Raw genomic sequence first — 22,936 nt, 5'->3', positions numbered from 1 at the left:
CTGTATGTTAGGGTAGGGTGTTACTCCTGGACAGTACTGTATGTTAGGGTAGGGTTTACTGGACAGTACTGTATGTTAGGGTAGGGTGTTACTCCTGGACAGTACTGTATGTTAGGGTAGGGTGTTACTCCTGGACAGTACTGTATGTTAGGGTAGGGTGTTACTCTGGACAGTACTGTATGTTAGGTACTGGACAGTACTGTATGTTAGGTAGGGTGTTACTCCTGGACAGTACTGTATGTTAGGGTAGGGTGTTACTCCTGGACAGTACTGTATGTTAGGGTAGGGTGTTACTCCTGGACAGTACTGTATGTTAGGGTAGGGTGTTACTCCTGGACAGTACTGTATGTTAGGGTAGGGTGTTACTCCTGGACAGTACTGTATGTTAGGGGGTGTTACTCCTGGACAGTACTGTATGTTAGGGTAGGGTGTTACTCCTGGACAGTACTGTATGTTAGGGTAGGGTGTTACTCCTGGACAGTACTGTATGTTAGGGTAGGGTGTTACTCCTGGACAGTACTGTATGTTAGGGTAGGGTGTTACTCCTGGACAGTACTGTATGTTAGGGTAGGGTGTTACTCCTGGACAGTACTGTATGTTAGGGTAGGGTGTTACTCCTGGACAGTACTGTATGTTAGGGGTAGGGTGTTACTCCTGGACAGTACTGTATGTTAGGGTAGGGTGTTACTCCTGGACAGTACTGTATGTTAGGGTAGGGTGTTACTCCTGGACAGTACTGTATGTTAGGTAGGGTGTTACTCCTGGACAGTACTGTATGTTAGGGTAGGGTGTTACTCCTGGACAGTACTGTATGTTAGGGTAGGGTGTTACTCCTGGACAGTACTGTATGTTAGGGTAGGGTGTTACTCCTGGACAGTACTGTATGTTAGGGTAGGGTGTTACTCCTGGACAGTACTGTATGTTAGGTATGTTAGGGTGTTTTACTCCTGGACAGTACTGTATGTTAGGGTAGGGTGTTACTCCTGGACAGTACTGTATGTTAGGGTAGGGTGTTACTCCTGGACAGTACTGTATGTTAGGTAGGGTGTTACTCCTGGACAGTACTGTATGTTAGGGTAGGGTGTTACTCCTGGACAGTACTGTATGTTAGGGTAGGGTGTTACTCCTGGACAGTACTGTATGTTAGGGTAGGGTGTTACTCCTGGACAGTACTGTATGTTAGGGTAGGGTGTTACTCCTGGACAGTACTGTATGTTAGGGTAGGGACAGTGTTACTCCTGGACAGTACTGTATGTTAGGGTAGGGTGTTACTCCTGGACAGTACTGTATGTTAGGGTAGGTGTTACTCCTGGACAGTACTGTATGTTAGGGTAGGGTGTTACTCCTGGACAGTACTGTATGTTAGGGTAGGGTGTTACTCCTGGACAGTACTGTATGTTAGGGTAGGGTGTTACTCCTGGACAGTACTGTATGTTAGGGTAGGGTGTTACTCCTGGACAGTACTGTATGTTAGGGTAGGGTGTTACTCCTGGACAGTACTGTATGTTAGGGTAGGGTGTTACTCCTGGACAGTACTGTATGTTAGGGTAGGGTGTTACTCCTGGACAGTACTGTATGTTAGGGTAGGGTGTTACTCCTGGACAGTACTGTATGTTAGGGTAGGGTGTTACTCCTGGACAGTACTGTATGTTAGGGTAGGGTGTTACTCCTGGACAGTACTGTATGTTAGGGTAGGGTGTTGGACAGTCCTGTATGTTAGGTACTGGACAGTACTGTATGTTAGGGTAGGGTGTTACTCCTGGACAGTACTGTATGTTAGGGTAGGGTGTTACTCCTGGACAGTACTGTATGTTAGGGTAGGGTGTTAGGTTACTCCTGGACAGTACTGTATGTTAGGTAGGGTGTTACTCCTGGACAGTACTGTATGTTAGGGTAGGGTGTTACTCCTGGACAGTACTGTATGTTAGGGTAGGGTGTTACTCCTGGACAGTACTGTATGTTAGGGTAGGGTGTTACTCCTGGACAGTACTGTATGTTAGGGTAGGGTGTTACTCCTGGACAGTACTGTATGTTAGGGTAGGGTGTTACTCCTGGACAGTACTGTATGTTAGGGTAGGGTGTTACTCCTGGACAGTACTGTATGTTAGGGTAGGGTGTTACTCCTGGACAGTACTGTATGTTAGGGTAGGGTGTTACTCCTGGACAGTACTGTATGTTAGGGTAGTAGGGTGTTACTCCTGGACAGTACTGTATGTTAGGGTAGGGTGTTACTCCTGGACAGTACTGTATGTTAGGGTAGGGTGTTACTCTGGACAGTACTGTATGTTAGGGTAGGGTGTTACTCCTGGACAGTACTGTATGTTAGGGTGTTAGGGTACTGTATGTTAGGGTAGGGTGTTACTCTGGACAGTACTGTATGTTAGGGTAGGGTGTTACTCCTGGACAGTACTGTATGTTAGGGTAGGGTGTTACTCCTGGACAGTACTGTATGTTAGGGTAGGGTGTTACTCCTGTTACTCTGTATGTTAGGGTGGACAGTACTGTATGTTAGGGTAGGGTGTTACTCCTGGACAGTACTGTATGTTAGGTAGGGTGTTACTCCTGGACAGTACTGTATGTTAGGGTAGGGTGTTACTCCTGGACAGTACTGTATGTTAGGGTAGGGTGTTACTCCTGGACAGTACTGTATGTTAGGGTAGGGTGTTACTCCTGGACAGTACTGTATGTTAGGGTTTTACTCCTGGACAGTACTGTATGTTAGGGTAGGGTGTTACTCCTGGACAGTACTGTATGTTAGGGTTTTACTCCTGGACAGTACTGTATGTTAGGGTAGGGTGTTACTCCTGGACAGTACTGTATGTTAGGGTAGGGTGTTACTCCTGGACAGTACTGTATGTTAGGGTAGGGTGTTACTCCTGGACAGTACTGTATGTTAGGTAGGGTGTTACTCCAGTGGGGTACAGTACTGTATGTTAGGGTAGGGTGTTACTCCTGGACAGTACTGTATGTTAGGTAGGGTGTTACTCCTGGACAGTACTGTATGTTAGGGTAGGGTGTTACTCCTGGACAGTACTGTATGTTATGTTAGGGTAGGGTGTTACTCCTGGACAGTACTGTATGTTAGGGTAGGGTGTTACTCCTGGACAGTACTGTATGTTAGGGTAGGGTGTTACTCCTGGACAGTACTGTATGTTAGGTAGGGTGTTACTCCTGGACAGTACTGTATGTTAGGGTAGGGTGTATGTTAGGGTAGGGTCCTGGACAGTACTGTATGTTAGGGTAGGGTGTTACTCCTGGACAGTACTGTATGTTAGGGTAGGGTGTTACTCCTGGACAGTACTGTATGTTAGGGTAGGGTACTGTTGTTACTCCTGGACAGTACTGTATGTTAGGGTAGGGTGTTACTCCTGGACAGTACTGTATGTTAGGTATGTTAGGGTGTTACTCCTGGACAGTACTGTTTACTCCTGGACAGTACTGTATGTTAGGGTAGGGTGTTACTCCTGGACAGTACTGTATGTTAGGTAGGGTGTTACTCCTGGACAGTACTGTATGTTAGGGTAGGGTGTTACTCCTGGACAGTACTGTATGTTAGGTTTAGGACAGTACTAGGGTGTTACTCCTGGACAGTACTGTATGTTAGGGTAGGGTGTTACTCCTGGACAGTACTGTATGTTAGGGTAGGGTTTTACTCCTGGACAGTACTGTATGTTAGGGTAGGGTGTTACTCCTGGACAGTACTGTATGTTAGGGTAGGGTGTTACTCCTGGACAGTACTGTATGTTAGGGTAGGGTGTTACTCCTGGACAGTACTGTATGTTAGGGTAGGGTGTTACTCCTGGACAGTACTGTATGTTAGGGTTTTACTCCTGGACAGTACTGTATGTTAGGGTAGGGTGTTACTCCTGGACAGTACTGTATGTTAGGGTTTTACTCCTGGACAGTACTGTATGTTAGGGTAGGGTGTTACTCCTGGACAGTACTGTATGTCTGTTTTACTCCTGGACAGTACTGTATGTTAGGGTAGGGTGTTACTCCTGGACCAAAATAAAAAATTTAATGAAAATATGTCGATCATTATTTGATTATGTTGGTAACCTGTTGTATAAAAGTGATAATGTCCTCGAAGCCGGTGTCTGATAGATATGTTGACACGGTTTAACAACACCCGTGCCAATATATCCAATAGACACCGGCTTCTCGGCATTATCACTTAATAAATTCATTTACAAGTAAGCAGACAAAAGGTCTAGAGTTAGTTTCAAGTGTGGCATTTTCATTTGGAATCTGTTGCTCAATATGAATTCCGAAGAGCTGTCACTGCCAGTGATGCAACCCATCATTAGGCTGAAACATACCCATCAGAGAGATGTCAAAAACATTATGTGTGGCCAAATCAACTATTTTACATTCTTAATAAGAGAAAGAACGCACTGGTGAGCTCAGGAATACCAAAAGGCCTGGATGACCACGGAAAACAACTGTGGTAGATGACAGAAGAATTCTATCCCTGGTGAAGAAAAACCCCTTCGCAACAGTTGGCCGCTTCAAGAACACCCTCTAGGAGGTAAACTCAGCAAAAAAAGAAACGTCCTCTCACTGTCAACTGCGTTTATTTTCAGCAAACTTAACATGTGTAAATATTTGTAAGAACATAACAAAATTAAACAACTGAGACATAAACTGAACAAGTTCCACAGACATGTGACTAACAGAAATGGAATAATGTGTCCCTGAACAAAGGGGTGAGATCAAAATCAAAAGTAACAGTCAGTATCTGGTGTGGCCACCAGCTGCATTAAGTATTGCAGTGCTTCTCCTCATGGACTGCACCAGATTAGCCAGTTCTTGCTGCGAGATGTTACCCCACTCTTCCACCAAGGCACCTGCAAGTTCCCGGACATTTCTGGTGGGAATGGCCCTAGCCCTCACCCTCCGATCCAACAGGTACCAGACGTGCACAATGGGATTGAGATCCGGGCTCTTCGCTGGAAATCACGCACAGAACGAGCAGTATGGCTGGTGGCATTGTCATGCTGGAGGGTCATGTCAGGATGACGCTGCAAGAAGGGTACCACATGAGGGAGGAGGATGTCTTCCCTATAACGCACAGCGTTGAGGTTGCCTGCAATGACAACAAGCTCAGCCCGATGATGCTGTGACACATCGCCCAAGACCATGACGCTCCACCTCCAAATGGATCCCACACAAGAGTACAGGCCTCTGTGTAACGCTCATTCCTTCGACGATACACGCAAATCCGACCATCACCCCTGGTGAGACAAAACAGCAACTCGTCAGTGAAGAGCATTTTTTGCCAGTCCTGTCGGGTCCATCGATGGTGGGTTTGTGCCCATAGGTGACATTGTTGCCGGTGATGTCTGGTGAGCACTTGCTTTACAACAGGCCTACAAGCCCTCAGTCCAGCCTCTCTCAGCCTATTGCGGACAGTCTGAGCATTGATGGAGGGATTGTGTGTTCCTGGTGTAACTGGGGCAGTTGTTGTACCTGTCCCACAGGAGTGATGTTCGGATGTACCGATCCTGTGCAGGTGTTGTTACACGTGGTCTGCCACTGCGAGGATGATCAGCTGCCCGTCTTGTCTCCCTGTAGTGCTGTCTTAGACGTCTCACAGTACAGACATTGCAATTTATTGCCCTGGCCACATCTGCAGTCCTCATGCCTCCTCGCAGCATGCCTAAGGCACGTTTACGCAGATGAGCAGGGACCCTGGGCATCTTTCCTTTGGTGTTTTTCAGAGTCAGTAGAAAGGCCTATTTAGTGTCCTAAGTTTTCATAACTGCGACCTTAATTGCCTACCGTCTGTAAGCTGTTAGAGTCTTAACGACCGTTCCACAGGTGTATGTTCATTAATTGTTTATGGTTCATTGAACAAGCATGGAAAACAGTGTTTAAACCCTTTACAATGAAGATCTGTGAAGTTATTTGGATTTTTACAAATGATCTTTGAAAGACAGGGTCCTGAAAGAGGCGAGTTTAGGTGTATCTGTGTCAGAGTCAAGAATCAAGAGGAGACTTCACCAGAGTAAATACAGAGGGTTTACCACAAGATGTAAACCATTGGTAAGCCTCAAAAACAGGAAGAACAGATTATAGTATGCCAAAAAACATCTAAATAAGTCTGCAACAACATCCTATGGACAGATTAGACAAAGATCAACTTGTACCAGAATGATGGGAAGAGAAGAGTATGGAGAAGGGAAGGAACTGCTCATGATCTAAAGCATACCACATCATCTGTGAAGCATGGTGGAGGTAGTGTTATGTTGTGGGCATGTATGGCTGCCAATGGAACTGGTATTCATTGATGCTGTGACTGCTGACAAAGCAGCAGGATCAATTCTGAAGTGTTTAGGGCTATATTATCTGCTCAGATTCAGCCAAATGCTTCAAAAGTCATTGGACGGCCCTTCACAGTGCAGATGGACAGTGACCCGATGCATACTGTGAAAGCAACCCAATACTTTTTTAAGGTAAAGAAGTGGAATGTTCTGCAATGGCCAAGTCAATCACCTGACATGAATACAATTAAGTGTGCATTTAACTTGCTGAAGGCAAAACGCCTCAAGAACAAGTAGGAACTTAAGACAGCTGCAGTAAAGGCCTGGCAGAGCATCACCAGGGAAGAAACACAGCATCTGGTGTTGTCTATGCGTTCCAGACTTCAGGCAGTCATTGACTGCAAATGATTTGCAACCAAGTATTAAAACTCACAATTTAATTGATGATCAAATAAAATAAAATACGATTTTATTGGTCACATACACAAGGTTAGCAGATGTTCATGGGAGTGTAGCAAAATGCTTGTGCTTCTAGTTCCAACAGTGCAGTAATATCTAACAAGTAATCTAACAATTCTCAACAACTACCTAATACACACATATCTAACAAGTAATCTAACAATTCTCAACAACTACCTAATACACACATATCTAACAAGTAATCTAACAATTGCCCAACAACTACCGAATGAGAATATGTACATATAAATATATGGATGAGCGATGGCCGAGCGGCAGAGGGAAGGTGCATTAGATGGTATAAATTACAGTATATACACATGTGATATGAGTGTCAGTAAGAGTGTCCATGATTTATTCTGAAGGTATTGATGGAGATGTTTTTTGCAGCCCGTTCCAGTCACCTTCTGCTGCGAACTGAATAGAGGAGTGACCCAGGGATGTGTTCTTGGGAGACTTTTAACAGAATGTGACTGGCAGAACATGCGAAGATGATTCATTTCTCCCACTCTGATAGATGGGATATTTTTCTTGTTTTGTAAATATAGACCAGCATGAGAGGAAGGCAATCACTAGTTCTGCATTTTTGTCACGACGGGACATGCATCTTTACAAGAAAATGTTTTTTGAAATAATAGTAATCTCTGTTTTATATTAAGTATCCCCTATGTTAGAGAAATTAGATTAGATCAACCATTACTCTTTGTGAACCTAGAGATGAATCATCTCTTTCACCAGCGGTGTAGAACCAAAAATCCTAGGACAGAAAGGTATTCAGAAAAGAAAAAGAAAGAAAAGAAAAATACAAGCAAAGTTGAGTTTCTCTGGCAAACTCAAACCAAAGTGCCTACAGAAGTCTGCTTCTCCATTTCCTGTGTGGTCATGTGACTTCCTCTCAGTCTCTGTCAAACAGGAAGTCACTCTTTTTGTCTCTACGTTTTTGTCCTCTAGCAGTGACAACAGAGTGATAGGAGCCGCTGAAGTCTGCGTTGGTGCCCGTCTCTCCACTTTTGACCACAAAGAATTGCAGGAGGAACCATAGAGGAACAATGTTACGGCGAAAACCTTCCAACGCCTCAGAGAAGGAGCAGGTGCTGGAGAAGGTGCAGAAGAAGAAGGTGAGGAGGTTTGGGTTGTCTGTCTGTGAGTGATGATGATACGAAGTGCAATGACAAGAGGAGAAGGGCTGTGTGCACACTGCAAAAAGGGCTTTGGACTCAGATGTCTATCATAAAATGCATAGGCCTATTTATTTGTTGAAATGAGAAGTGAACAAGTGAAATAAGTACATTGTGTGAAAATATGTGATAGAACAAGATGGACACTTTGTGTTGCTCTATCTTGCTGATGAATGAACACGGCGTGGAGAGTAATTTAGAAGAGTGCTACTTTCTCTGGTTCATCCCATTATACTGGACTAACCCCAACATTGAGATACACCTCTTAGCCTATTGCCTATATGGGCTGCAAAGACTGACAGGATGTTCTACACAGGCTTAGAGGAAGAAACCTTTGTGGTGACCTGAAAAGACATTCTAAAATGTAGAACTGAAATAGATTGAAGCCTTGGTTGTCAGGGTTAAAAACATGAAATAATGCTTCTCACGGCACAACACGTTAGTTCCTCTAATATTGCTGTATGATTCATTGCTGTTGGCCTTGGACATAGACGCTAAGTTCAGTTTGAGTCAGAGTTTTGTGGCTTCATGCTCTAAAGCTCTACTGGCTTGGTTGGGTAACAGCTAACCTCCTACGCTTAACCAGTGCCCTTGTTTTCCATCCGCAACCCATGTTCCACACTCCTATCCAGGTTTCATTATAACACACCGCATTACCTTAATGCCATTGCTCCTCCTCACCACCACATGCGATAGTTTGCGACTATAATCAGTCCTGGATGAGAAAGGTCAACTGTATAGACTCAGGAACAGAGACACTGTAGAGTCAATGTACCTGAAACATGGGCTTCAGTGTGTTTTGAGGCCTGAGAAGGCAAATGATTTGCTCCTCAGCAAGATCACCTAATGGATATTAGATTATACTAATGCCTATCATTTTAAACTTAAAACTCTCTTCTCTGAGTGGTTGTTCCCCTCCTTTGGTTCAGTGGTTTGATTAGTATGTAGTCTTCTCACAGCCACCAAGGCTGTCTAGACATCTACAGCGATTAGCTGCCAACAGTTGGCCAACATGTACCCACTTCCTGTGGGTTTTAACTAGGGGCAAGAAGGAGAGGTGAAGATAGGCCATGGCCTCATGTGGAAAGTAATGGCTGCTTATCTCTATAGGGAACTGCAACAATGAAAAATGTTAGACAGCAACAAGTACAGTATCAAATTGAGACCAAATCATATGTGTCATTACTCCAAGTTGGAGTATACAGTTGGGAATATTTTAAATTCATAACTGAAGTGTAGAATCAGAGATGTCAAGGAAAAAGAAGAGGTTTGTTGAAATGCATTGGAGAGATTAGAGGTAGAGGCATAGAGCAAATAAAAGCATACTAGGCTCCAACACAGACTAGGCTCCAACACAGACTAGGCTCCAACACAGACTAGGCCTCAACACAATATACCTGACTTCAGCTTTTATCTTTGCCATATAACGGTTGTTTGATCATTTGGGAACAGTATTCCATAATGTTATCGATCTGTGTCTAGGCTCTTTATATATGCGTAAGCAGTGGGTCATTCTACATATCCCGTAATATATAACTACATATCCCATTACGACCAGCCGAGCTAGCATTATGACTAAGGCTGTCTGATGTAGTGATGTATTCTGTGAATCTCTACAGATAAGGACATGATACCAGGTATAGTGAAACATCAGTGTGATAGGTGCTATCTCAGGACGCAAACAATAGACTAGACGTTTGTCTGTCTCTCTCTCTCTCTCTGCACACAACTGTTTCAAATGTTTTGAGGACTAATGGTCAGATACATTTAGCTGGATCTAGGCTCTACATAATATAAGAGGAAAGGTTTTTGTTAAGTTCTCATTTAATAAACCTGATGATACAGAGTTTGTGTTGTTGCTACAAAAATGTAAAATATTTAAAATATTGTCATTACTGTAAGTGGTTTTAACAGTAGGCCTAAGCAGTCACCCAGGCCTAAACCCCCAAAGAAGCCTAAGCAGTCACCCAGGCCTAAACCCCCAAAGAAGCCTAAACTGTAACACAGGCCTAAACCGCTAAAGAAGCCTAAGCAGTCACCCAGGCCTAAACCCCCAAAGAAGCCTAAACTGTAACACAGGCCTAAACCTCTAAAGAAGCCTAAGCAGTCACCCAGGCCTAAACCCCCAAAGAAGCCTAAGCAGTCACCCAGGCCTAAACCCCCAAAGAAGCCTAAACTGTAACACAGGCCTAAACCTCTAAAGAGGCCTAAATAGTAACCCAGGCCTAAACGGCAACAAGGCCTAAACCCCCAGAGAGCGGTGACAGTAACCCAGGTCACAGTGACATTTTGGCTCTGTATTTTAGACATCATGCCGATGTTCTATCTTCTCCTGGCTCATTGCCTCTTATCCCAACTGTCTCTGTGAAGTTTACTAGAAGAACTCTCTGGGTGCCTAAATATCTTTGATTAAATGTTATAGGCTTAAGACTTTAAGACGTGACCTGTATGTTGAGAGGGTCTTCTGTTATGACTCAAATGTGTTTCTCTGGGGGTCCTCTACATGAGTCCTCTGTGTATTTCTATGGTCTCCTCTACATGAGTCCTCTGTGTATTTCTCTGGGTCTCCTCTACATGAGTCCTCTGTGTATTTCTCTGGGTCTCCTCTACATGAGTCCTCTGTGTATTTCTCTGGTCTCCTCTACATGAGTCCTCTGTGTATTTCTCTGGCTCTCTGTGTATTTCTCTGGCTCTCCTCTACATGAGTCTTCTGTGTATTTCTCTGGTCTCCTCTACATGAGTCTTCTGTGTATTTCTCTGGGTCTCCTCTACATGAGTCTTCTGTGTATTTCTCTGGTCTCTTCTACATGAGTCCTCTGTGTATTTCTCTGGTCTCTTCTACATGAGTCCTCTGTGTATTTCTCTGGTCTCCTCTACATGAGTCTTCTGTGTATTTCTCTGGTCCTCTGTGTATTCCTCTACATGAGTCCTCTGTGTATTTCTCTGGGTCTCCTCTACATGAGTCCTCTGTGTATTTCTCTGGGTCTCCTCTACATGAGTCCTCTGTGTATTTCTCTGGGTCTCCTCTACATGAGTCCTCTGTGTATTTCTCTCTGTCTCCACAGCTCACCCTGCAGAGGTCCAGCAGCTTCAAGGACTTCATGAAGCCCAAGTCCCCTGTAGTGCTGGACAAGGAGTTCAATTTGGACTACACAGTAAGTTTACAGTGTGACTGACTGGTTTTGAATTCGGGTCACCACTACGCTGTGTCAGTGCGCGGAGCTAAAGCCTAGGCATGACCTTGGGAAGCTAATGCAATTCTTCAGGGCTCAGACAAGGTTATTCATCACACGAGCATGGTTCACCAAACTACCTCTGTTACAAACAAAAGCCTCTGTTGTCTTCCATTAGCAGCCAAACACATCACAGTTCCATCATGTAACAGTTTGATACCAACCATTGATTATGGAAATACATAGTTTGTTTCAGTCTCTCTGTTTACTGAAATTCTAAAAGTGGTTGTTCCTCGACGGGGGACATACTGCTTTCATCCATACCCACATTCACCGCACACTGTCTATTTAATGAACACAAAGGGCAAACTCACGAAAGTGTTTGAATCTTTAACCATGAAGGAAGTTTGCAGTTTATGCTTCCCAAAATTGCCCAAAACAAAGACCTGTCAAACAACCAATAGCCAAGTTCTGTACTTCCTCACTTTCACATTGATGACAATAACATCAAACTGAAATAGACAGCACTGTTATTTTGCTACTGTAGTTTTACAAACCGTATGACTGGAAGTTAGAAGACTTAAGAAGGAGTTTTCCAGCTGATTCACGGGACTGAAATAAACCAGCTAATGACATCTCCAGACAGTCTGGTTCTTCACAGTGGGATCCATTCACTCCAGCTAATGACATCTCCAGAACCTATCGGTTCCATTAACTGTGAGGGACATGGTTTAATTATGAGCTATCGACCCACGTGCTGCTCCTATGATTTTGTTTAGGGATTATTTTGTTCCAGTCCTGTCTTTCTGTGCACAAGCATGTATAGTGTGTGTACGGTATGTGTTTGTGTGCATGTGCTCGTGTGTGTGTACAAATGCATGCCAGCGTGAGAGAGTATGTCTCTATTTGCTCTATGTATGTGAGAAATCTGTAGTATTTGTTTACAGCACATGTGGTCTGTTATGCTGAAGTTGGGGCTGAAGGCTTCCATGTTAACTACACAGCCGTACTGTCTGATTGTAGCCCTGTGAGGAGGAATTAGTATAACTCTCTGTGGTGCTGACTGTACCATGCTCTGTTATGTTATGTTCTGCTCTGTTCTACACTGTTCTGCTCTGTTCTGTTCTACTCTGTTTTGCTCTCCTCTGTTCTACTCTGCTCTGTTCTACTCTGCTCTGTTCTGCTCTGTTCTGTTCTACTCTGCTCTGTTCTGTTCTGTTCTGTTCTGTTCTGCTCTGTTCTGTTCTGTTCTACTCTGCTCTGTTCTGTTCTACTCTGCTCTGTTCTGTTCTACTCTGCTCTGTTCTGTTTTACTCTGCTCTGTTTTACTCTGCTCTGTTTTACTCTGCTCTGTTCTGTTCTACTCTGCTCTGTTCTCTCACCAAGAAAGCGCCTTCAGGTCAAAATGTTCTGGCCTGCTGCCAGTGACACACACAAGCTTTCATCACAGTCAAGCTTTACTGGAAGCATTTTCACCGACAGTGTCCCAATCACCGATTCACGTCACACATTGCAGTGTGTGTGTGTGTGTGTGTGTGTGTGTGTGTGTGTGTGTGTGTGTGTGTGTGTGTGTGTGTGTGTGTGAGAATCGCTATTGCGTGTGAACCACTAGAGCACATCCCCACCCAAGTTACTGTGATAACTTTAATTTTAGTGAATAAAAACAGTTAGGTTAGGTGACCCTGTGCACTTAATTTGTGTCTGAGAATTCACAATTCTTGTGATCCTACACAGATAACAGCAGTGCACATCACCCCCACCTTACAAAAATTCACTTAAATAGATGTTGAAATGGTAACCAAAAGTAACCCTCTAGGTGCCGGAGGATGTGTCTGAGGAGGAGACAGTGAAGAGTGGCAGTAAGCAGGGGAAGAAGTCGTGGCGTAACGTCATCTCACGCACCATGACCCGTAAAACCTCCAAGAGGGTACAGAAGGCTCTGGCAGAGGGGGTAAGTGTAGGGTGATGTATTATGGGTAATGTAGTACATCTGGTTTGGTTCCAAAGCTAACATCAGGTAGGTGGACTACAGCGATGACCGGAAGTTACTTTTTCATAACAGGTTAGGAGAATTAAAGTGGTAGTTTACAAGAATTGGGTTAAGGTTAGGAAAAGGGTTAGGGTGAGCTAAAATGGTCACCTGTTATGAAAAGTAATCTAGTCACAACCCTAACATCGTGGGTAGGTCTTCTTACCAAAAAAATCATCATAACTGACTGTTGTCTACAAAAATGACAATTATATTGTAAATATGTACATAATGTATGATTGCACAACTAATTTATATTCAAATATAGTTTTAAATGTGTGAAATAAAAAAACACAATTTTAGGCATAGATATTCAGTTTAACCCTGAAAATGACAGACACTTCATTTGAGTGATCATGGATATATCTACATATCAATCCATTTTCAATCAAATTGATTTATAAAGCCCTTTTAACATCAGCCGATGTCACAAAGAGCTATACAGAAACCCAGCATAAAACCCCAAACAGCAAACAATGCTGTTTGGGGTTTTACTGTGTGTGTATATATATATATATATATATACACACACACAGTTGAAGTTGGAAGTTTACATACACTTAGGTTGGAGTCATTAAAACTCATTTTTCAACCACTCCACAAATGTCTTGTTAACATACTATAGTTTTGGCAAATCGGTTAGGTCATCTACTTTGTGCATGACACAAGTAATTTTTCCAGCAATTTTTTACAGACAGATTATTTTACTTATAATTCACTGTATCACAATTCCATTGGGTCAGAAGTTTACATACACTAAGTTGATTGTGCCTTTAAACAGCTTGGAAAATTCCAGAAAATGATGTCATGGCTTTAGAAGCTTCTGATAGGCTAATTGACATAATTTGAGTCAATTGGAGGTGTACCTGTGGATGTATTTCAAGGACTACCTTCAAACTCAGTGTATCTATATCCACAGTAAAACGAGTCCTATATCGACATAACATGAAAGGCTGCTCAGCAAGGAAGAAGCCACAGTTCCAAAACCGCCATAAAAAAAGCCAGACTACGGTTTGCATCTACACATGGGGACAAAGATCTTACTTTTTGGAGAAATGTCCTCTGGTCCTCTAATTAAACCAAAATAGAACTGTTTGACCATAATGACCATCATTATGTTTGGAGGCAAAAGGGGGAGGCTTGCAAGCAAAAGAACACCATCCCAACTGTGAAGCACGGGGGGGGGGGGGGGGGGAGCATCATGTAGTGAGGATGCTTTGCTGCAGGAGTGACTGGTGCACTTCACAAATATATGGCATCATGAGGAAGGAAAAATATGGATATATTGAAGCAACATCTCAAGACATCAGTCAGGAAGTTATAGCTTGGTCGCAAATGGGTCTTCCAAATGGACAATGACCCCAAGCATACTTCCTAAGTTGTGGCAAAACGGCTTAAGGACAACAAAGTCAAGGTATTGGAGTGGCCATCACAAAGCCTCAACCCCATAGAAAATGTGTGGGCAGAACTGAAAAAGAGTGTGCGAGCAAGGAGGTCTACAAACCTGACTCAGATACACCAGGAATGGACCAAAATTCACCCAACTTATTGTAGGAAGCTTGTGGAAGGCTACCCAAAACATTTGACCCAAGTTAAACAATTTAAAGGCAATGCTACCAAATACTAATTGAGTGTATGTAAACTTCTGACCCACTGGGAATGTGATGAAAGAAATAGAAGCTGAAAAACCATTCTCTACTGTTATTCTGACATTTCACATTCTTAAAATAAAGTGGTGATCCTAACTGACCTAAGACAGGACATTTTTAATAGGATTAAATGACAGGAATTGTGAAAAACTGAGTTTAAATGTACTTGGCTAAACTTTTGACTTCGCACGGTATATGTGCCACTACCTCTTTTCCTGAACATTTTCAAAAGGTTGACAATGTCTCCCCCTAGTGGTCACATTCAAACAGCACCCAAAAAGGTTCAGACTTTCACAGCTTCAAGATGTTCTACCATATGAGGCCACACTACAGCACAGTCTACTTTGGAGACTTTTCTGATGTAAGGCCCTCAGTTGTCAAGCTGTCTGTATATGTACTACAGCCTAATTTTATGGCCATATGTATATATGTATATTTATATATATATAACAAAATATATGTATATTGTATAATGAATATACAGTATGTCTGTGGTTAGGGCAAATGTTGACCTGAATGCACTGTCTGTTGTTGAACACTAATCAATATCCTCTATGTACAGGGGGAAAGTGGCGAGGAGGGCTCCCCGTCCCCCACCACAGACTGGATGCCAGACCTGACAGCAGGCAATAGGACCTCCGTGTGCTCCACAGGCTCAGAGGACACCATCTACAGCCCCCTCGCTCGCCAGCTCTCTGGGTGTAAACAAAAATATATTTTACTGAACCTGTCTAACAAGTCAAGTACATAAAGCTAACCCCCACTACATTCAAATCAGAAGCCCATAGTAGATATGAATTTTAATCATAGACATGTCCAGGGTTGCTGGGCAGTATTGGAATGGTATGGCTAAAGGTTTTGAGTATAGTTCAGCTTCTTATTTTCAGGGAAACCCTTCATGGGACTATAAGGCTGTTAGATAAGCTGACAATGCCTGCGATTGTCTGTCTATGTGTGCTGCAGGTGGGGACCGCCAGAGCCTAGACAGTGGCTACAGCCAGAGAGACAGCATGAGGCTGGAGGAGTCCAGTCCTCCCTACACAGGCCCCTTCTGTGGTCGTGCCCGCGTCCACACAGACTTCATCCCCAGCCCCTACGACATTGAGTCCCTCAAGCTCCAAGTAAGTAGCCTGGTTTAACCAGACTGAAGGTACACTCAGCATTTATACTAGTTTAACCAGACTGAAGGTACACTCAGCATTTATACTAGTTTAACCAGACTGAAGGTACACTCAGCATTTATACTAGTTTAACCAGACTGAAGGTACACTCAGCATTTATACTGGTTTAACCAGACTGAAGGTACACTCAGCATTTATACTGGTTTAACCAGACTGAAGGTACACTCAGCATTTATACTGGTTTAACCAGACTGAAGGTACACTCAGCATTTATACTAGTTTAATCAGACTGAAGGTACACTCAGCATTTATACTAGTTTAACCAGACTGAAGGTACACTCAGCATTTATACTAGTTTAAACAGACTGAAGGTACACTCAGCATTTATACTAGTTTAACCAGACTGAAGGTACACTCAGCATTTATACTAGTTTAACCAGACTGAAGGTACACTCAGCATTTATACTAGTTTAACCAGACTGAAGGTACACTCAGCATTTATACTAGTTTAACCAGACTGAAGGTACACTCAGCATTTATACTAGTTTAACCAGACTGAAGGTACACTCAGCATTTATACTAGTTTAACCAGACTGAAGGTACACTCAGCATTTATACTAGTTTAACCAGACTGAAGGTACACTCAGCATTGATACTGGTTTAACCAGACTGAAGGTACACTCAGCATTTATACTAGTTTAACCAGACTGAAGGTACACTCAGCATTTATACTGGTTTAACCAGACTGAAGGTACACTCAGCATTTATACTAGTTTAACCAGACTGAAGGTACACTCAGCATTTATACTAGTTTAAACAGACTGAAGGTACACTCAGCATTTATACTAGTTTAACCAGACTGAAGGTACACTCAGCATTTATACTAGTTTAACCAGACTGAAGGTACACTCAGCATTTATACTAGTTTAACCAGACTGAAGGTACACTCAGCATTTATACTAGTTTAACCAGACTGAAGGTACACTCAGCATTTATACTGGTTTAACCAGACTGAAGGTACACTCAGCATTTATACTGGTTCAGGCAGACTACCAAGTAAGACCCTCCCTAGGGAACTTGTTAACAGATTGTGAAATAAAATAATGGTTCCTTAATCATTATCCATGGCTGACTCTCTGCAGGAGCCAATATTACTGAGCGCTGATCAGATTAGACATATCACATAATTACAGTAGCTCAGTGAAGAATACAATTACAGTAGTATTATAGTAGCTCAGTGAAGTATAAAATTAAAGTAGCTCAGTGAAGTGTACAATTACTGTAGTATTGCCAGCAGCATACCACCCTGCATCCCACTGCTGGCTTGCTTCTGAAGCTAAGCAGGGTTGGTCCTGGTCAGTCCCTGGATGGGAGACCAGATGCAGCTGGAAGTGGTGTTGGAGGGTCAGTAGGAGGCACTCTTTCCTCTGGTCTAAAAAATATCCCAATGACATTGCCCTTTGTAGGGTACAATTACAGTAGTATTAGAGTAGCTCAGTGAAGTATAGAGTGACATATACCACAAATGTATGTGATCTTATAGCATGTAACTCAAATCAAATCAAAGTTTATTTGTCATGGTCGCTGAATACAACAAGTGTAGACCTTACAGTGAAATGCTTACTTACAGGCTCTAACCAATAGTGCAAAAAAGGTATTAGGTGAACAATAGGTAGGTAAAGAAATAAAACAACAGGCTGTAAAAGTAGCGAGGCTACATACAGACACCGGTTAGTCAGGCTGGTTGAGGTAGTATGTACATGTAGTTATGGTTAAAGTGACTATGTATATACAGTGCCTTGCGAAAGTATTCGGCCCCCTTGAACTTTGCGACCTTTTGCCACATTTCAGGCTTCAAACATAAAGATATAAAACTGTATTTTTTTGTGAAGAATCAACAACAAGTGGGACACAATCATGAAGTGGAACGACATTTATTGGATATTTCAAACTTTTTTAACAAATCAAAAACGGAAAAATTGGGCGTGCAAAATTATTCAGCCCCTTTACTTTCAGTGCAGCAAACTCTCTCCAGAAGTTCAGTGAGGATCTCTGAATGATCCAATGTTGACCTAAATGACTAATGATGATAAATACAATCCACCTGTGTGTAATCAAGTCTCCGTATAAATGCACCTGCACTGTGATAGTCTCAGAGGTCCGTTAAAAGCGCAGAGAGCATCATGAAGAACAAGGAACACACCAGGCAGGTCCGAGATACTGTTGTGAAGAAGTTTAAAGCCGGATTTGGATACAAACAGATTTCCCAAGCTTTAAACATCCCAAGGAGCACTGTGCAAGCGATAATATTGAAATGGAAGGAGTATCAGACCCCTGCAAATCTACCAAGACCTGGCCGTCCCTCTAAACTTTCAGCTCATACAAGGAGAAGACTGATCAGAGATGCAGCCAAGAGGCCCATGATCACTCTGGATGAACTGCAGAGATCTACAGCTGAGGTGGGAGACTCTGTCCATAGGACAACAATCAGTCGTATATTGCACAAATCTGGCCTTTATGGAACAGTCGCAAGAAGAAAGCCATTTCTTAAAGATATCCATAAAAAGTGTCATTTAAAGTTTGCCACAAGCCACCTGGGAGACACACCAAACATGTGGAAGAAGGTGCTCTGGTCAGATGAAACCAAAATTGAACTTTTTGGCAACAATGCAAAACGTTATGTTTGGTGTAAAAGCAACACAGCTCATCACCCTGAACACACCATCCCCACCGTCAAACATGGTGGTGGCAGCATCATAGTTTGGGCCTGCTTTTCTTCAGCAGGGACAGGGAAGATGGTTCAAATTGATGGGAAGATGGATGGAGCCAAATACAGGACCATTCTGGAAGAAAACCAGGTGGAGTCTGCAACTGGGACTGAGACTGGACCTGAGACTGGGACGGAGATTTGTCTTCCAACAAGACAATGATCCAAAACATAAAGCAAAATCTACAATGGAATGGTTCAAAAATAAACATATCCAGGTGTTAGAATGGCCAAGTCAAAGTCCAGACCTGAATCCAATCGAGAATCTGTGGAAAGAACTGAAAACTGCTGTTCACAAATGCTCTCCATCCAACCTCACTGAGCTCGAGCTGTTTTGCAAGGAGGAATGGGAAAAAATTTCAGTCTCTCGATGTGCAAAACTGATAGAGACATACCCCAAGCGACTTACAGCTGCAATCGCAGCAAAAGGTGGCGCTACAAAGTATTAACTTAAGGGGGCTGAATAATTTTGCACGCCCAATTTTTCAGTTTTTGATTTGTTAAAAAAGTTTGAAATATCCAATAAATGTCGTTCCACTTCATGATTGTGTCCCACTTGTTGATTCTTCACAAAAAAAATACAGTTTTATATCTTAATGTTTGAAGCCTGAAATGTGGCAAGAGGTCGCAAAGTTCAAGGGGGCCGAATAATTTCGCAAGGCACTGTATGATGAACAGAGTAGCAGTAGCTTAAAAGAGGGTGTTGGTGGGTGGGACACTATGCAGATAGCCCGGTTAGCCAATGTGCGGGAGCACTGGTTGGTCGGTCCAATTGAGGTAGTATGTATAGTTAAAGTGACTGTGCATATATGAAAAACAGAGAGTAGCAGCAGCGTAAAAAGAGGGGTTGGGAGGCACATAACGCAAATAGCCATTTGATTACCTGTTCAGGAGTCTTCTGGCTTGGGGGTAAAAACTGTTGAGAAGCCTTTTTGTCCTAGACTTGGCTCTCTGGTACCGCTTGCCATCAAGTAGTAGAGAGAAAAGTCTATGACTGGGGTGGCTGGGGTCGTTGACAATTTTTAGGGCCTTCCTCTGACACCACCTGGTGTTGAGGTCCTGGATGGCAGGCAGCTTAGCCCCTGTGATGTACTGGACCTCGTACGCACTACCCTCTGTAGGGCTTTGCGGTCAGAGGCCGTGATGCAACCAGCTCTCGATGTTGCAGCTGTAGAGCCTTTTGAGGATCCATGCCAAATCCTTTTAGTTTCCTGAGGGGGAATAGGCTTTGTCCCTCTCCACGACTGTCTTGGTGTGTCTGGACCATTCTAGTTTGTTATTGATGTGGACACCAAGGAACTTGAAGTTCTCAACCTGCTCCACTACAGCCCTGTCGATGAGAATGGGGGCGTGCTCGGTCCTCCAGTCCACAATCATCTCCTTAGTCTTGGTTACGTTGAGGGATAGGTTGTTATTCTGGCACCACCCGGCCAGGTCTCTGACCTCCTCCCTATAGGCTGTCTCGTCGTTGTCGGTGATCAGGCCTACCATTGTTGTGTCGTCTGCGAACTTAATGATGGTGTTGGAGTCGTGCCAGATCATGTTTGGATGGAGGTAGTCATCATTCACTGTTTATGTAACTGGAATGCAGATCGTGTTTGGATGGAGGTAGTCATCATTCACTGTTTATGTAACTGCAGATCGTGTTTGGATGGAGGTAGTCATCATTCACTGTTTATGTAATTGCAGATCGTGTTTGGATGGAGGTAGTCATCATTCACTGTTTATGTAACTGCAGATCGTGTTTGGATGGAGGTAGTCATCATTCACTGTTTATGTAACTGCAGATCGTGTTTGGATGGAGGTAGTCATCATTCACTGTTTATGTAACTGCAGATCCTGTTTGGATGGAGGTAGTCATCATTCACTGTTTATGTAACTGCAGATCGTGTTTGGATGGAGGTAATCATTCACTGTTTATGTAACTGCAGATCGTGTTTGGATGGAGGTAGTCATCATTCACTGTTTATGTAACTGCAGATCGTGTTTGGATGGAGGTAGTCATCATTCACTGTTTATGTAACTGCAGATCGTGTTTGGATGGAGGTAGTCATCATTCACTGTTTATGTAACTGCAGATCGTGTTTGGATGGAGGTAGTCATCATTCACTGTTTATGTAACTGCAGATCGTGTTTGGATGGAGGTAGTCATCATTCACTGTTTATGTAACTGCAGATCGTGTTTGGATGGAGGTAGTCATCATTCACTGTTTATGTAACTGCAGATCGTGTTTGGATGGAGGTAGTCATCATTCACTGTTTCTCCTGCAGAAAGGTGACATCATCCAGATAATTGAGAAAGACCCGGTGGGCACATGGACGGGGAAGCTCAACAACAAGGTGGGCACCTTTAAGTTCATCTACGTCAACATCCTACCGGACGAGACCACACCACCCATGAGGAAGAGGTGCTCCGGCAAGAACCGCCGCTCCATGGCCAAAGACAAGCCCCAGACCCTGGAGGAAGTTCTGGAGAGGATCGGTCTCATCGTAAGACAATCATATCCTCTTAATCTCAGAGATTAAAAATAGACAGGTGGCTTAGAGAACGCAATCATTACTAATTTGGATCAGTTGAGTTGGGAAGAGTTTAAACACTGAGAGCTGTATAAAGACCTTAGTGAAATTGGATAAATACCTGACCACGTATCTCATATAATTGCAATTAATTCGAAGCACTCATAATTCCCTGTCAATTAACCTTTCTTTTTGGATTTTGTGTAATGCTAATGCTAATGTGATGCTTCTTCCTGTCGTTCAGGAGCTGGGCTCTTTGCTGTCTATGCATGGCTTCCAGAGCCTGGAGGACTTTAGCGGACTGAAGGAGTCCCACCTCAATGAGCTCAACATCACAGATGCTGAACAACGTACAAAGATCCTGACTGCTACTGAGCTGCTGCGTGAATGTAGGTCCACTATCCATTCCATATAACAACGTACTCGCACTATAGGAGGCCAATGATCACATTATGATCACACATAAACACACCTACAGGAGGCCCACCACACACAGATACCATTATTTACTGCAGCTAGTCGATGCAATAATGTACTTGAAATCAATCAGCAAATTGTATATATTTATTTGTATATACAGTCAATTTTACCTTCTACTTGGGAGCCTCCCTCATAGCCTCTTATGTGGTACTTCAAGATGTAATGTAATGCAGGACATGTTCAGCAAGGCCTAGAAGTGTACTCTTTTCTCTGTACAGTGCTATCACCAGCTTTCTCTCCTTTCTGGGAAAACTGTTCGCTAATTAGCTTAATATTATGAGGCTCATTGTACAGTAATGGTACAACATTCCGCTCACATTTTCTCGTTGTGCTCATTAGCCTGTAGGAAACCCCATTTGGCCCTCAGAAACACTTTTGATATGGAAGCTCTCTTTCCTCCAGCCAGATCATTAGCCCTCATTTAAACACCTTTCTCTAGCTGTTTCCTCTGCTTGGAACATAACCACTCGGTTGGCCCTTAGCCTGAGGGGCTAGCAGCTCCGACATGCTTCCCTGTTCTAATTACATACACTATGGCCAGGATTCAAACGAACCACACTGCACTGACCGCTCTGCACTTGACTTTTAAAGGCAATTTAAAAGTCAAGTCAAAACGTTAGAGGCACATACTGAAATAATTTGTACCAACACCAGCATTTGCACCAACACTTGAGGTGATGGTTGTCTGTCTTTGTCCCTCAGCGGATGATGAGTCTGAGCCAGAGGAGGAGGTAAGTAGTGTTGAGGAGAAGGGTGATGTACCCAGGGACTCGGGCTGTTTCGAGAGCACAGAAAACCTGGAGAACGGGCGCCATGAACCAGAGGGAGAGCCAGGTACAGAGCAGAAGTCTAACCGGGAGCCAGAGCAGCACCAGGTTGAAGAGGGTCAGCTGAGTTCTGTTGAGGAGCAACTGCAGGAGCTTACAGTGGACGTGGTGGTCACCTGAATACTGAAGAGAGGCTCTGGAATTGATGAGCCTTGGTTGGTTGACTGTACTGATGGACATTTTATCAAAAGCCAACGACAATTGGTTGATTGATTCAAACTATCAGGATAGAGTGATAGTCAGGATTAAGCCATGTATATTGAGAGGGAGTGTCTTTTCATTTGTGGCCTGCACACTTTTAAAACAAAGGTCACAAGGCAGCAGCCGGAGCTTCACCAGTAACTATTGGAAATGTTTTGGAAGAATACAAGACTTTTGAAAGCTTGGTGTGGTCAAACTGTAAATATGAATTGATTGCGCAAGTGTCATCCTTTTCACTGATACCATGTCATTTGAGCAGGCCTGAGTGGATT

The 22,936-nt window shown here is 43.3% G+C and overlaps 1 protein-coding gene across 1 annotated transcript; it reads left to right on the top strand.

The window, feature by feature from the left end:
• The first annotated feature begins 7,681 nt into the window (after positions 1-7,681).
• On the top strand, positions 7,682-22,678 carry LOC115130843 (SAM and SH3 domain-containing protein 3-like). The gene is made up of 8 exons (XM_029662361.2): positions 7,682-7,840; positions 10,966-11,055; positions 12,890-13,024; positions 15,314-15,452; positions 15,715-15,872; positions 20,911-21,129; positions 21,401-21,545; positions 22,339-22,678. The coding sequence occupies exons 1-8, from the start codon at positions 7,772-7,774 to the stop codon at positions 22,581-22,583; spliced, it is 1,200 nt and encodes a 399-aa protein (XP_029518221.1). The 5' UTR covers positions 7,682-7,771; the 3' UTR covers positions 22,584-22,678.
• Positions 22,679-22,936: the final 258 nt, after the last annotated feature.

Source organism: Oncorhynchus nerka, linkage group LG6 (genome assembly GCF_034236695.1).
Source record: "Oncorhynchus nerka isolate Pitt River linkage group LG6, Oner_Uvic_2.0, whole genome shotgun sequence".
Taxonomy (NCBI): domain Eukaryota; kingdom Metazoa; phylum Chordata; class Actinopteri; order Salmoniformes; family Salmonidae; genus Oncorhynchus; species Oncorhynchus nerka.
Note: the sequence above shows the minus strand (reverse complement) of the source record. Positions and strands in the feature narration are given on the sequence as shown.

Coding starts and splice junctions, on each gene's coding strand:
- LOC115130843 (XM_029662361.2), top strand. CDS start 7,772: ATGTTACGGCGAAAACCTTCCAACGCCTCAGAGAAGGAGCAGGTGCTG. Junction 11,056..12,889: donor AGTTCAATTTGGACTACACA/GTAAGTTTACAG, acceptor GTAACCCTCTAG/GTGCCGGAGGATGTGTCTGA. Junction 21,546..22,338: donor TACTGAGCTGCTGCGTGAAT/GTAGGTCCACTA, acceptor TTTGTCCCTCAG/CGGATGATGAGTCTGAGCCA.